The following is a 16,256-nucleotide window of genomic DNA, read 5'->3' on the forward strand; positions in this document are numbered from 1 at the left end:
GCTAATAAGTGTCTGATCCCAAAATCAAACTTGTATCCTCCTTACTCCAAAGCTCGTACTCTATATACTCTGTCACCCAACTGCTTAGTATTTGGTTAATTTTGTGTAATTATTGTGTGTATGTGTGTGTGTGTGCGTGTGTGCGTGTGTGTGTGTGCATGTTCCACGGGTGCCATAGGGGCATAGAGAACCAGCACTGAAGCCAGGAAGAACTGGGTTCAAGTTCTGCTTCTGACACATACTGATTGTATAACCCTAGACAAGTACCTCTCAGTACTTTAGGCAGAGCTAAAAATTGTAAGACTAGAAATTGCCAAGAAGGTGCCATTTGTGATGCACAAGTTTCCATTGTTCTTATTTTTACTTACTTATTCTATGATTTACTGATAATGGGACTTCAGCAACTTGTAGCGATAATGAATTTCTGGCTCTTTTTTTTTTTTTAAAGCAGTTGGGGTTAAGTAACTTGCCCAAGGTTACACAGCCAGTTATTTTATGTGGGTGTTAAGTATCTGAGGCTGGAACTGATCCGGGGTCCTCCCGACTCCTAGGCTGGTGCTCTTACTCACTGCTCCACCTAGCTGCCCCTCTTGCTCTTTTTTCAATGATTAGAGCAAAGATCATTGAAGTAATTTTGTATACCTATTTACTAGATGTATATTTATTTAAAGGAACTGAATTGTTCTGAGTAGCCTTTGGAAAGGGAAATTTCCCATTCAAGTTATTTTTTTTTTAAAAGCAAGCAGAGTAACTGTTAATTAAATATTTAATATTTGTTATAATTAACTTGTTAATTTTAGGTCCAGTTTATGGTATAAAACAGTTGTACCTATATATATATATATAATTTTGGGGGGCCCTTATGATTAGTGTTTACAGTAAGTTTATGGTCATTTCAAGAATAAAAATTAAAATTTTACATTACTAAAGAAGTGTATAATTCTGCCTTTTCTTGATGGCATATTTCTCTGATTTATTTGATGGCATGGAACACAGTCTCCAATTATAGTAGTTCTGTAGGCAAAAATTATTTACTTTATCATTACTAACCTAATGAAGCTTTTAAGGAACAACACCTTGTAGTGAAAAGTGAGGGTTGCTTAGCTATTGATTCAGTAGGATGATTTATATATTAGACTGTAAGTTCCTTTAGAGTAGAGACTCTCTTTTACGTATTTAGCATAGTCCCTGGCACATGTTTGTTGACTGATTTAATTGCTATTTCATGGTCCATAGAAGACTGTATAAAAGATTTTTATACTTATGTTAGAAGATTGTTTTTATTATATGTCAGTACTGAATCTGTAACTCCTGATAAGGAACAGATAAGATGGTAAAGGAGAAGACCTTGGGAAAGGAGGAGCTGTGAGATGCCTAGATGATGAGTGAGCTGGAAACTACATTAAACAAATCTTTAAGGTAGTATCGTTATTTTACTGCTTATTTTGTCCAACTAGCTCCAGGAATCTAATGAATTCTTATTTATTTGGAAGTATGTTTTAGAATTGTTTTAATGACCCATTTCTTTACCATAAATTGCTTATCTGTAATTTAGAAATATTCCCTAGTACAGTTTGAAAAGCACTTCCTTAATTTGACTTCTGACTCTTTCAAATAATAATTTTTCTCAAATCTATTACCATCATATAGTTTTTCAGGTAACCAAATTACTTAGATATATTTATATAATGAGAATGACAACCAATGTTTATTGTCTATACTTGTGCAATTTTGTAGATGGAGTTTTAACATTGAATGCGGAGAACACTAATTATGCCTATCAAGTTCCAAACTTCCATAAATGTGATATCTGTCTGCTATCTTTTCCAAAAGAGACACAGTTTCAACGCCACATGAGGGATCACGAACAAAATGATAAGGTATGTATTTTTAGAAGGGAGAGCAAGAATGTGTGCGTTGAAACTGGAGGTACCTATTAAGATGAAAAACTTCAAATTAGATTTTAATTGCATTATTAATTAGAACTTTCTGACTATATGTTTAAGGGTTATAAAAACTTTCACATCTTACTGACCAAAAGAAAAGCCACTGTTTTAATAGTTTCTTTTATTTGTAGTATTTATTGTTTTTGACTTATCAATAGCTTTGTGAGTTTTTAAAGAGAATGGAAACATTCCATTGAATTCAGGTATTTGGATTAACTATGGTTGAAGAGAGAAATTGAGTTCTGTACTTAAATTTCTTTATAAGATATTTCATTTTTCAGGAGTTTTGTCACAAGTTGCTGACAATAAAGAGTATTTGCTTTCTATTATTACTTTTGTACTTGCATTTAAGCATAATAGTATTCTGGATGATAATTTAGGACACATTTTAAAAGGGAACTTACATTCTTCTGAGTTGAGATTCTAAATCTTCTCTGTGAAGCCCTATTTTTGTCATGAATTATAGCCATAGATTCTCCATGGAATTAATTCCTTGACATGTAAAAAGTACTAGTAACAACTGACCAGTGCTTCCTTCTTTATATATTGTGTAGATAAATCGAGGCTAATGGGCTGTCTGAGACCAGGGAAACACAAGGGATCTTTTTGCCAGGGAATATGGGTATGGCCAGTCCAGGCTTTATTTCCAGAATAAAGCACTGATACCACTAAAGTCTTGCTTCTTTGTACTAACAGGTACAGTGTTACCCTCTTCCATTCAAACCCCAAAAGAATGACTCTCACTAGAATTAAATGCTTGATGATTTTATTAGCAAGAAGAATGTCACAAATATGTTTTCCTTCTGTTTATTTCTTTCCATTTAAAATTTCAAACTATTTTAAACATTTTTTTTTTTGGATCAGGACATTTTTTATATTTGAGATCTATAGGTTCACCTGAAATGTTCTATATCCTAGTCTGAATTTGGTCACAAATACAGGTGAACCTATTCTACTATTTTATGCAATTTTCTTTTAAAAAATTGTTTTCTGAGGACCACAACATGATATATGTGCAGTAATTTTTACTATTTTCTTTTGCACTTGTATGCTGTTGGTCCAGCTCTTTGGAAAGTGCTGTAAGGGCTTTGCTATGTTCATTTTGGGAGAATTTCTAGATTTCCTTATAGAAAATAATCCTAGAAGTTAGCAGGTAGAAAGTACTGTATTCTATTGATGGTGCTTATTAGTATTTTAAAACCTTTTAATGTACAAAGCATCTGTGAAAGATAATTTGTATTTCAGTGGCTTTTTCAACTTTTCTCTCCAAATAGCCACATCGATGTGACCAGTGCCCCCTTTCATTTAATGTTGAGTTCAACCTGACACTTCATAAATGTACCCACAACGGGGAAGATCCTACCTGTCCTGTCTGTAACAAGAAATTCTCCAGAGTGGCTAGTCTCAAAGCGCATATTATGCTACATGAGAAAGAAGAGGTAATGATTTTGGCATATACTTTTGAAAATGATTTTTTTTGAAAGCATTTGGTTACCAATGGGAAGGAATTTTAGGTGTAAGTAGAGGACAGTAACCATACAAATGAATTAAGAAAATTTTATTCCTCTATCAAAATTGTCTTGGCCAATCTCATATTCACTGATTCAGTTTCTAGCTGTGTCAATCTTCTAGAGTTAGAGGCATTTTAAAGTAGCTTATTTCCAGAATCAAAATATGATTGACAAATCAGAGATGTGGGACCTTGTAGAATGCTGCTGTGGAAGATACTATCGCCACTCAAGAAACAATACAAGAATTTCCTTTGCTTTTTTGACTTCCTTGTAATTGAAGACTCAAGAGGGTGTGATTTTTTTTTTTTAAAGCAGTCTCTGTAATACGGTGACTATTTCAGCAGGAAATAAAATACTAGAGAAATTTTAGTCCAATTTCCTGGAATGTCAGGGTGTGTACTTACTGAACTGACCTTTTTGCTGGTAGGAGAATCCATTCAGTGTGAATGACAATATTTTGATAAAACCCAAGTTTTTATAAAAAATTTTTAAAAGTTTATTTTAAAATCAGGTGGCTAGGTGGCACAGTGAGTAAAGCACCAGCCCTGGAGTCAGGAGGAGGACCCGAGTTCGGTTCCGGCCTCAGACACTTAACACCCACACAAAAAAAACTAGCCATGTAACCTTGGGCAAGTTACTTACCCCAATTGCCCTCCAAAAGGCAAAAAAAACCCCCCAAAACCCATAAAATCATTTATACTCATTCTTTCTAAAAATCAATTCTTTATGATTAGTGGACTGGTGAATTTCAAGTTTGTGGGATATACAGGTCCATTTCTGCATTTTGACAGTTTATTGTTCATCAGTCTCATTACTATATTATGGACAGAATAAATTAAAGGGAATTGGATTCAAATCATTCCACTTTGCTATTTGATAACTGATGAAAAATTGTAGAGTAAAGAAAATGAAATAAATGCTTCAAGTGCTACTTTGATACTTTTTCTTACTTTGAAAAACTTCAATAAAAATTTAGGGCTAGAAAATTCAATGTGAAACTCTACCTTATGACTATAATTAAAATTATTATTTTGTTATTGATGACAAACAAAAAATAGAGTGGTAAGCATTTTATTGATGAGAAATCATTTACAGCATTATTTGGATTTTGTGGAGATCTCAGTCTCAGCAAAGAAACAAATGGTGGTTAGTTGATCAGTCAACAAGTTTTTCATTAATTCTGTGCCATCTGCCAGACCCTGTGGACAGAAAGACAAAAATGAAGCAGTTTCTTCATAACCTCAAAGAGCTTCCATTTTCTCAGGAAGAGGGGTGTGTGTGTGTGTGTGTGTGTGTGTGTGTGTGTGTGTGTGTGTGTAAAGCACTAGTAGTTGAGTGGATAAACAGAGAGTTCATGTAGAGAGTGAGTTTGGAGTCAGCTAGAAATTCTAAGAGGTGGAGGGGAGAAGTAGTATATTACAGACCTGGGTCATCTATTAAGAAATTCAAATGTTATATGTGGGAAGCAGTAAGAAAACCTATTTGGCCAGAGTAATGTGTAATAAAGCTGGAAAACAGGTTGGGGAGGGGTTGTAAATGTCTTTGAATATCAGAGGAGTTTGTATTTTATCCTAGAAGTAATAGTAAGTCACAGGAATATAATGAATAGGAGTGACCATGGTCAGACCTGTGCTTTAGGAAAATCACTTTGGCTGTTACATAAAGGATGGCTTAGGAAAGAGATTTGAAGCAAGTAGATCAAATATTAGAGTATTTCAGTAGTCTAAGCTAAAAGTGATGAAAGCTTGAACTAGAGTAGTAATTCAGTGAGTGGAGAAAAGGAATCAGATATGAGTCAAATTAACAACTGAATAGATTTGTAGGGTCAAGGAGAGTGAGGAATTAGAGATGACAAGCAGTATGCAAACCCAGTAGATTGTATGGATGGTAGAACCCTTGACATAAACAGAGAAGTTTGGAAGATGGATGAGTTTGTGGGAAAAGATAATGAATTCTCTTTTGGACATGAGTTTTAAATACCCACTAGACATTCAGTTGTAAATGTCTAATAGGCAGTTGATGATATGAGACTGGAGCTTAACAGTGAAACTAAACCAGGGTTTATAGATCTTGAAGTCATCTATATAGAAATGAAAATTAAAGTAATGGGAAAAGATATGGTCACCAACTGAGAAAATATTGGGAGAGAAGAGATAAGGACCCAGGTTAGAGCAGGAAGCATATACCCACTATTAACTGATAGGATAATCCAACAAAGAGGCTGAAAGGAGTGATCAAGAAAAGAAGAGAATCAAGAGAAAACAGTGAAGAAAAATGAAAAAAAAAACAGGGAGGAGAAAGTATTCAGGAAGAAAGAATGACCAGCAGTTTCACATGAACCACAGAGATTAAGAAGCCTGAAGATTGAGAAAAGGCAGTTAAAATTTGGCAGCTAAAAGATCAGTAGGAATTTGGATTGACAATTTCAGTTAATTGTTGAGTTTGGGAATGCTATCGCAAAGGATTGAGAAATGAATGACAAAAGAGGCAGCACAATATAATGAATAGAGAATCATTCTCAAAACCCAGAAGACCCAAGTTCAAGTTCCAACCTTGACCCATAGTGTCTGTTGTACAAATCATTCTTAATTTAGAAAGGCAATTCTCTAAAGTTATAAGTGCTTTCCTGCATTGATAGAAGGTGTTTCCTCATTTAGGAGTTCCCTGTGCCAGTAAAACCACAGATCCAGTACCTATCCCTTGGCTTTGAAAGGGAGGAAAAGTAATGGAGTTTTAGGGCGGTGATAGAGAGCTGTGATAGGTTTTTTAAAATTTGTTTTGATATGTTTTTAGGAATCAGTAGACAGGGAGATTTTTAAAATTAGAGTCAGGAGATGATTTGGGGGGTATTCTGTTGGAGAGGATTGGCTCAAGGTTACATATAGACTATTCCAAATCTCTGTCATGGGACCTCTTCTCTCTCAACATTGTCTCACTTGGTAACCTAATCATCTTTCATGAATTTAATTGTCTTTTCTTTGCAAATGACTACAAGATCTATATATTCAGCCATAGTTTTTTTTCCTGAGTTCTAAACAGATATCACAAATTACCTAATACACATTTACAACTCAATGTTTGTCAAATGGGGACCTCAAACTCATCATGTCCAAAATAGAACTTACCTTTCTTCCCAATTACTCCTTTCCCCCAAATTTCCTTGCTTATAATGTTGGCAGCATCTCTATCCCAGTCTCCCAGGTCCACAATCTTAGCATTAACTTTGATTCCTCACTCTCCCTAACTCTGTATATTCATTCAGTTGCAAAGTCTTGTCTATTTTACCTCTATATTATATCTTCATTTGATCCCTTCTTTCCGCTAACATGTCCATCTCAGTAGTTCAACCTCTTAATTACATCCCACCTTGATTATTGCAATAGACCTCTCAGTGGACTATCCACATCAGATCTCTTGTTTTTTCCTTTCCCTTTTCTCTACTGCATTTCCAACTTGGGTGAGGTAGGAAGACTGCGATTAATTTTGGTGAGAAGAAGGCTACCTTTTTGTCAGAGACTGGAATGAAGAAGAGAATGGAGAATATCAAGTAGTTTTGAGATGTAGAGAAGAGGAAAAGAAGGAACTGAGAGGGAATGGCCTTTACTTTATTAGAAAAACAGGAGGCAAGGTATTCCACTGAGATGGTAGTTTTGAGTGACATTAGGCTTAAGGAAAAGAAAAATTTTGGAACAGCCACTGTGAAGAGCACAGTAGAAATTCTGTTAGGAAGGAGTAAAAGGATTGCCTTGGTGCTGTGGGGACACAGTTGAACTTAGATAACAATTTCATAATGGACCCATCAAGAGGACTACATGACTTTACCCAACTTTGTGCACCAGCACATGATTAAAGAATAGAGGAAGTAGATGGTAGTTTTTGGCATTCCATGAGTGTGGCAGGAGGAAAAAGGATTTGAGAGTAAAGAGAGCTTAAAGATATCATTCTGCAAATTGAAATATCCAGCCTAGAAAAGATAATTGGCATGGTGTTGCCATTAAAAAGAGATGCTGGAATTACTTTAGCCTAGCATATTGTATTAATTAAAAAAAAACTTTTTTTCAATTAACAAGTGTTTATTTTCTTTTCCTCCTAGTTATCCTCCTAAAAAAAAGAAAGAAACCCAGAACAAACCTCCAGAGTCAAGCAAAACAAGGCTACATTGACCATATTAAAAAATATGTCTTGTTTTGTATCTTTAATCTACCACTTCTCTGTCAGAGTTGGGTAACATGCTTCAATACTGACCCACTGGAATTGTGGATTGTCATTTCTAGCATGTTTTTAGCTTCAAAATTTGACTTAGTCATTAGACATTAATGAAGTGCCTACACCTGGTTGTATGCTAAGTGCCTATGAAACAAGTACAAATGTGAGGGGGCATATAACATACTCATAGATAAGTAAATACACAACAATTTGTGGGACCACCTTTAACAATTGGGAGCATCAGAAAAGGTCCCTTGAATGAGCCAATACTTAAGGCAAGCCTTGTTGGGAACTAGGAGTTCCAAGAAGTGAAGGTGAGAGGAGAAAGCATTCCAGGCATGGGGAATGGACTGTACATAGGCACAGAGGCTAAAGACAGATAGGTTAGAGATAGGAAATGACAAGTAGTCCAGTTTGTCCAGAGCAGAAAAAATTTTAATGAGCCACAGAAGATAGCTTTGAGCTAGATTGTGAGTTTTCAGATGCCAAATGGAGGAGTTTATGTTTTATCCTAAAGGCAATGAATGGATCCACTGAAGGTTCTTGAGCAGGGAGTGACATGATGAGAACTATGTGGAAGATGAATTCAAACATTGAGGGACTGAGTACAGAAAGACCAGTTAGAAGACTAGTATAATCATTGAGGTGAGAGGTCAATCAATAGACATTTATTAAATGCTTCCTTCTTATCAGATACTGTGCTAAACCCTGGGGATACAGAAGAGGCAAAAGATAATCCATGCCCCCCTGGGAGCTTACAGTCAAATAGAGGAGGTAATCTGCAAACAACAATGTGCAAAAAAAGCTAAATACAAGAAAAATGGGAAATAATGGACAGAGGGAAAACATCAGAATTAAGGGAAAGGCTTCTTGTAAAAGGTGGGATTTTAGTTGGGACTTGAAGTAAGCCAGTGATGCCAGGACACAGAGATGAATAGGGAGGGGAGGTAGGAGAGAAATAGAAGGGGAGAAGTATTTATATAACCCTCCACATACCAGGCACTGTGCCAAGTACTTTACAAATACCATCTCATTTGAACTTCTGACAACTCTGTGAGGTAATTGCTCTTACTACCCCCGTTTTACAGTTGAGGAAACTAAATGAGAGAGTTTTAAGTGACTTGCTCTGGATCATTCAGCCAGTAAGTGTGTGAGGCCAGATATAAACACAGGTCTTCCTGATTTTAGACCTAGTGCTCTAATTATTCCACCACCTAGTTGAGAATATTCCAGGAATGGGAGACAGCCACTGAAAATTCCCAGAATGGAGTGCTTAGGTGGTGAAGTGAATTAGAACACTGGCCCTGGAGTTAGGAGGACCTGAGTTCAAATCTGGACTCAGACATTTTACTAGCTGTATGACTTTAGGCAAGTCACTTAAGCCCAATTGCTCTGCCTTCCCCCCTCCAAAAAGCAAAAAATAACAATAAAAAAGAAGGAAAGAAAGAAAATTTCCAGAATTAATTTCAAGGAACAGCAGGGAGGTCAGTAGTGCTTGACTGAAGAATATGTAGGAGATAGAATGCAAAGTATAAGAAGTGTGGAAAGGTGGGGCAAGTTATAAAGGACTTTGAATGATAAACAGAATATTTTTACATTGATCCTGGAGATAATAGGGAGCTACTGGAGTTTGTTAAGTAAGAGTGTGGCATGATGGTATCTGTGCTTTAGAAAAATCACTTTGGAGGCTAAATAGAGAATGAAGTGGGGAGAGACTTGTGGCAAGAAGTTCAATCAACAGGCTATTGCAGTAGTCTAGGTATGAGTAAATGAGAGTGTGCAACATGGTGGTGGCAACATCAGAGGAGAGAATAGGTTTTATTCAAGAGATGTTACAAAGGTGAAATTGATAGACCAGATTGTGTATGGCGGGGAGGGGTGGAGAGATAATGAAGAGTCAGTGACAATTACATTTTGAGTTTGGGACATTGGGAGGATGGTGGTGCTCTTGATAGCAGTAGAAAAGTTTGAAAGAGGGTAGGGTGTCAGGGGAAAGATAATGTTTAGCTGAGTTTTGGATATGTTGAGTTTGAGATATCTACTGGACTTCCAATTCCAGATGTCCACTAGGGAGTTGGGAGTTTGAGACTGAAGTCAGCAGAGATATTAGGTCTGGATAGGTACATGTGAGAATCATCAGCATAGAGATGATAATTGAGTCCATGCGAATTGCTGAGATCAAGTGAAATAGCATACAGGGAGAAGAGAAGAGAACCCAGGATAGAAATCTGTCAGACAACCAAAGTTAGTATATACTCTGTATGAAGATCTAGTAAAAGAGACTGATAGTGGCAGGTATGAGGAGAAGTAGGGGAGAATAGTATTTGGAAAACCTGAAGAGAAATGAATATCAAGGAAAAGAGGGTACTTGACAGTGTCACAGGCTGCAGAGAGAGATGGGTGAGTACAAGAAAAAGCCATTGGATTTGGCAGTCATAACATTATTGGTAACTTTGGAGAGACCAATTTCAGTAAGGTCAGTACCTAGGTTGTAGAGAGTTAAGAAGTGAAAGAGAGGAGAGAAAGTGGAGGCACCTATTGTAGATGACCTTTTCAAGGAATTTATCCACAAAAGGAAGGAGAATAATGGGATGATACTGGGGGTGGAAAGATCAAGTGAGAGTTTTTTGAGCCTGGGGAGACATGGGCATTTTTGTAGACTGTAGGGACCAACCAGTTGACAGGGAAAGATTGAAGATGAGTGAGAGAATGGGGCTAATAGAGGTGACAATCGCTGGAAGAGACAGGATGGAATGGGATCACTAGTGCATACAGGGGGTTGGTATGCAAAAAAGAGCCACCTTGTCATGTTAGACAGAAATGAAGGAGGGGATAGTGGTAGAAGGCATTTGAGAGATGTGAATTAAGGAGGGGAGAAGAAGTTCAAGACGAATAGCTTCAGTTTTTTTCTCTAAAATATGAGACAAAGGTTTTCAGTTGTAAGTGGGTGTTCAGAGAGGAGCCATAAAATGAGGAAGGATGAAAAGATTTTGAAGAGTCATTTTAGTGAGTGGGATAATGAATTAATCAGATGTCCGAGTGTTGCCTTGCAGCAATGAGAACCAGTTGAGGTTATATGCTATAAATTTGTAATGGACCCAGCCAGTCAGGATGGTTGCATGTGTGTAGAGGTGAAGACAACAGGTGAGGTGAGGCTGGGGTATGGGCTGTGCAAGATCAGTGATAGGATAAGGGGGCAAGGGACTTGAGAAGAAGATCGAGTAGAGTTGAAGTATTTCATCAAAGGGTCAAGATGGGGAAAAGAAGGAGAGAGTGACTAGTGCAGAGGTGATGACCTAGCAGAGAACTGAGGGCTTTTAACTTAAGAGTCTAGAGGCTACCCCTAAGGTGTCTGTAAATAGATTTCAGAAAGTTTCTGAACTAGGGTGAAAAAAAAAATGCATCTTGGGGCGGCCAGGTAGCACAGCGAGTAAGAGCACTGGCTTCAGTGTTGGGACCACCTGGAGATTGAATCCCGGGCTCAGACACTTAGCACCCACCCAGAAACACCTGGCCGTGTAACCTTGAGCAAGTTACTTAACCCCAATTGCTTAGGGGCAGCCAGGTGGCTCAGTGAGTAAGAGTACTGGCTCCAGTGTTGGGATGACCTGGATCAAATCCAGGCTCAGATACTCAGCACCACACCCAGAAATAATTAGCCGTGTAACCTTGAGCAAGTTACTTAACCCCAATTGCTTTAAAAAAAAATGCATTTTTCACTAACTTCTTACTAAAATTTACCATTTCTTCAGTTATCAATGTAGAGTGTAAACATTATTCTGAGAATGGGTCCATCGGCTTTATCACTCTGCCAAAGAAAGCTATGACACAAAAAATGTTAAGAACCCCTAGTTTAGAAAGAAAATTTAATTTTGGACATGAGTTATAGGACATGTAGGCGGAGATGGGCAGTTTAGCTGGAGATACAGAGCTAGAGTTTAGAGGAGAAATGAGAGCTGTATGAACTGAGTCAAAGGTATAGAGATATTAATGAAATTTATGAGAGCTGATGACTAAGAGATTATGCAGAGAGAAAAGAGGAGAACACATAGGATAGAACCCTGGGGATATACCCACATGAAGAGAGCAGGGCATAAATGATGATCCTTTAAAAAAAACTAAGGGTGGCTAGGTGGCTCAGTGAATAGCACACCGACCCTGGAGTCAGGAGGACCTGAGTTCAAATCCTGCCTCAGACACGTGACACACTTACTAGCTGTGTGACCTTGGGCAAGTCACTTAACCCCAATTGCCCTGCCCTTTCCCCTCAAAAAAAAAAAACCCCAAAGAACTAAGAAGTATTAGTCTGAAAGGTAGGAAAAGAGAGCAGTTACAAAAACCAAGGGAAGAGAAAGTATCCAGAAGGAGAGTGTGGTCAACCAGGTCAAACTGTATAGAGTCAAGAAGGGTGGGAACCAAGAAAAAGCCACTGGATTTAGCAATGAAGAATTTACTTAAATATAAATTGTTATATGGTATCTCATTGTTGTTTGGACATAACCCTGAGTTCTCATAGGGTATACCAACAGTGTATAAGCCCTGGCAGGTTTACCATGATGGAAATGCTTGAATTATATAGGTGTAGAGCAAGCTTGTGTGCCTGTTATCTGAATACTGATCTAGTTAAATAAAGAGAGGGTCATCATTGGAAAGTTTGTCACTTGGGAATCACAGGTTCTCAGAGTTGGAAGGAACCTCAGAAGGAATATTGTCTAGTCATACTTTTCATTTGCTCTCTGTAGCATCCCTTATAGCATTCAGCTTTGTCCAGTGGCCTCCATTGATGAGGAATCCATGATGTCCCTGGGTAGTCAGTTCCACTTTTAGATATTTTTTGTTGTTGTTTTTTTAAGCAATTGGGGTTAAGTAACTTGCTCAGGGTTACACGGCCAGGTGTTTCTGGGTGGGTGCTAAGTGTCTGAGCCCGGGATTCGATATCCAGGTCATTCCAACACTGGAGCTGGTGCTCTTACTTGCTGTGCTACCTGGCCGCCCCTTTTTTTGTTGTTTTTCAGTCGTGTTTGACTTTTTATAAGCCTTTTTGGGGTTTTCTTGGCAGAGGTACTGGAGTGGTTTGCCATTTCCCTCTCCACCTCATTTTACAGTTGAGTCAAACAGGTGAAGTGACTTGCCTAGGGTCACACAATTAGTAAGTATCTGAAGGTGGATTTGAGCTTAGATTTTCCTGACTCCAGTTCTGGTGCTCTATCCACTTTGCCACCTAGCTACCCTGTTTGATAACTGTATTTCAGTGTAATTGGTTTCCTTTGTAATACTATGTATTTCATTTTATGTATTTAAAAATATGACTGAACTAATAAGTGTCTGAAGCCAGATTTGAACTCAGGAAAATGAGTCTTCCTGACTCTAGGCTGTGCAGTCTATCCACTGGGTCACCTAGCTGCCCTTTCGATAACTTAAATTGTTAATAAATCAATCCTACATTTACCTTTTTGCAGTTTCTGCTCCTTGTTCCTAGTTTTGCCTTTTGGGGCTAAGTAAAATAGGTCCAATGTGGTGAGGTGGTTCATTGGATAGAGCACAAGACCTGGAGTCAGGGAGATGAGAATTTAAATCCTCCCTCAGATACTTACTAGCTGTATAGTCCTGGGCAAATCACTTCACCGCAGTGTGCCTCAGTTTCCTCAACTGTAAAATGAGGTATCTCATTTTATATATCTGTCACCTTCCTCACAGTGTCGTCATGAGGATGAAATGAGACAATATTTATAAAGCTCTTTGCACAGTGCCTATCTCCCCTCTTTTATATAATAACTCTTTCAGTACTTGGAGACAGCTACTATATCCCCTCTTTTTCAGGTTACACATCTCCATTCACTTATGATGAACTAGTTGCTCTCCTGGATTTTGTCTAGCTTTTTTAATGCTCTTCTTAAAAAGAAGCCCCGAAGAATTAAATATAATACTTCTGATTTGTTCTGATGGGAGCAGAGTACAGGACAGTCACCTCCCCAGTTCTGGAGACTTTGCCTCTTCAGATCACTTTAGCTTTTTGACTATCATGTTATTTTGTCATGATGCATTTTGGGGGCCATACATTCCACAAAATGGACAGAGCCATAAAATGGTTTTCTGTTCTGTGCCATTCACTTTACAATTTAGTGCTTACTTTGTGCCAGGAACTCTGATAAGTGCTAAGGTTACAAAAACAAGCAAACATATGCTCCTTGTCCTTTTAAGTGTTTATATTCTAATGGATAATACATTTATATAATACATTTAGGGATCTGGAACATTAGTGGAGATAGGGAAGCTGGAGTTCTTAAAATAGTGGTCTGGGGGAAGGAGTTAACCATCAGGAGAGCAGGCCTCAGAGTGAAGGTTTCTTCTGTGGTCAGGGTGGCAGAGAAGGAGAGGGAATCCTGAGCTGAGAGAGTGAATCCTGGTCTTTGTGGCCGTGGCAGAAAAGACAGCAGAAGGTGCTAAAAATTTTATTTAGACTGTATGAAGATATTGATGTAAATGTTAATATAGTTATGCATCATGTGTCATGTTTATCCTGCAACCATTAAGTTTATGCACTACAACAGCTTTACTGTAATTCTTGCTATAAATGAAACCTGAATAAGTTGTAACTAAATGGAAGAATGACTCACAGGTTCTCTTTAGAGAAGTCAAATGAGAGGTGTTAGAATTGTTTTCATTGTGCATCCAAAGGCAAGAATAAACATTTCCATGGTTACTTGGTCACTTTGCCTTGCTTTATTGATTCCATGGTTACTTGGTCACTGCCTTGCTTTATTGATTGTGAGAACAAACAATTGTGTTATGGTAATTGCATTATGTATGTCACCATCTATCACGTAAGATGAAAAAAATATATTAGAGGGAACTTTATAGAATCCTCCAAACTAAGTCCTTAATATTTGATGACTAATGTGAAAGAGAGTATAAGAGGAGTTGTTAAAAACTGTTGGAAAATGACATTTGGGATCAAGAAATAGGAGATCAGAGATTTGTAGACTGTAGAATTTTTATACCTATATGATATAACTACAACCATTTTCCATTATCATTCCCCCATTGAAGGACCACTTGGAAAAAAGTAAAACAGTTAAGAAAAACTGACCATGTCTGAGATTGTATGAAGTATTCTATATCTGTAGGGTCCCACATCTCTCATCTAAGTATATTTCGTCATCTGTTCTCTAGAACCATTATTGATTATTGCAACTAATTGGATTTCATTTGCTTTTTATTGTTGGTTGCGTTATTATTGCCATTTTACATATTGTTCTTTTCTGTTTTCTTACTCTGCATCAGTTCATATAAATCTTTAACTAAATTCCTCATTTGTTAATTCTTACAGTAAAATAATATTCTGTTATACTAATATAAATCAGTTTATTCAACCATTTTCCAATAGATGATCACCTACTTAGTTTCTGCTTTTTGTGGTTTTGTTTTGGTTTGTTTTTGGTACAACAAAAAATACTGCTGAAAATATTTTGGCATATCTTTCTGTTTTGCTCCGTAATAATATCACTAGGTTTAAGAGTGTAAACAATTTCCCTGTCTACTTTCTTCTCCAAGTATACCGTTAAAGGCAATGAATTTGTCGTGCACACAAAAATATTATTAAAATGAAGTTGGCCACATGCACTTCTATTTTAAAAATATGGGTGAATCCTGGATTAAAGATGTGTGAATATAATGTGTTTTATTTTTGTATAGACGGTAACTTTTAAATTGCTGGCCTTAAGTAATGATTGATATTTATTTGCAGATTGCTGTTTAGGATTTGTTTTGTTGACTTAAGGTTGTTTTTAATGCAATTTTTTTTTATTCCATTTGGTTGGGAAAGGCTATGTTTTATGTGTAGAAATAACATTGTCTAATTGATTAGAGTAGAGGCAAAAGGAAATTTTATAGTGATTTGCATCAGTTTTGATTAGTAATGTAGTTTTGGAAATCAGAAAAGATAAATTCTCTCAAGTTTATGATATCTGTGGTTTTGTCATTCATGGGGATCCTGAATTGAAGGTTCTTATTGGTTCTGAGACATTAGGGAATAAAGAAACAGAGAATTCCTTGTTTATTGTAATGTTGCTAACTTCTTTAGGAAGTAGGGTGTTGAGAGGATCATAATATTAAATTTGTGTTGATCTCTAGTGATTGTGTTATGAGGAGAAATCTCAGTTTTGAGGTCCATCTCATTAGGAGGAATAATGTTAAGCGCTGAAAAACTGAGGTAACTTTATAGGAAATAAATTTTTTAAATTTAAAGAATATTTTTCCTTATGTGCTAAAGTAAATATACACATGTGCTAGTTGTGTGTATATGTTCTCATTTTTCTGGTGATTGATATCAGTGCTTAGAATGTTAGCTTGATAATAACTACTATAGATAATGCCTGGCATTTTATCATTCAATAAATGATATAAAGCTATCTGTGTGTATGTGAGTGTGTGTTATAAGGTAGGCTTTCTTTTAGTTCTTATTGTACCATTTTACTAAAGTCTCCTTTCTAGAAGTCTGTTACTTAGTGGAGTTTTATTGGGATTCAAGGGCTCTAATCCAGTGTGATATACAAAAAAAGAGCAAATAAAAAAAAACATTGCCATAGAATCA

The 16,256-nt window shown here is 36.9% G+C and overlaps 1 protein-coding gene across 5 annotated transcripts in view; it reads left to right on the forward strand.

The window, feature by feature from the left end:
- The window catches only part of ZNF236 (zinc finger protein 236), a 219,578-nt gene that overhangs the window by 29,494 nt on the left and 173,828 nt on the right, over positions 1-16,256 (forward strand). For 2 of the 5 annotated variants that reach the window (XM_069094979.1, XM_069094983.1), the window contains exons 2-3: positions 1,738-1,880; positions 3,221-3,385. The exons of 1 other annotated variant lie outside the window; for it this stretch is intronic. In XM_069094979.1, the coding sequence (XP_068951080.1) occupies positions 1,738-1,880; positions 3,221-3,385 (308 nt within the window). Of the gene's footprint in view, positions 1-510; positions 1,420-1,737; positions 1,881-2,500; positions 2,643-3,220; positions 3,386-16,256 lie in introns of those variants that run through there. 2 more of the 5 variants (XM_069094980.1, XM_069094981.1) reach the window with 2 other exon arrangements.

This window comes from Petaurus breviceps, unplaced genomic scaffold, assembly GCF_028583685.1.
Source record: "Petaurus breviceps papuanus isolate PSGF00001 unplaced genomic scaffold, PetGlider_PUasm1.0 224, whole genome shotgun sequence".
Taxonomy (NCBI): domain Eukaryota; kingdom Metazoa; phylum Chordata; class Mammalia; order Diprotodontia; family Petauridae; genus Petaurus; species Petaurus breviceps.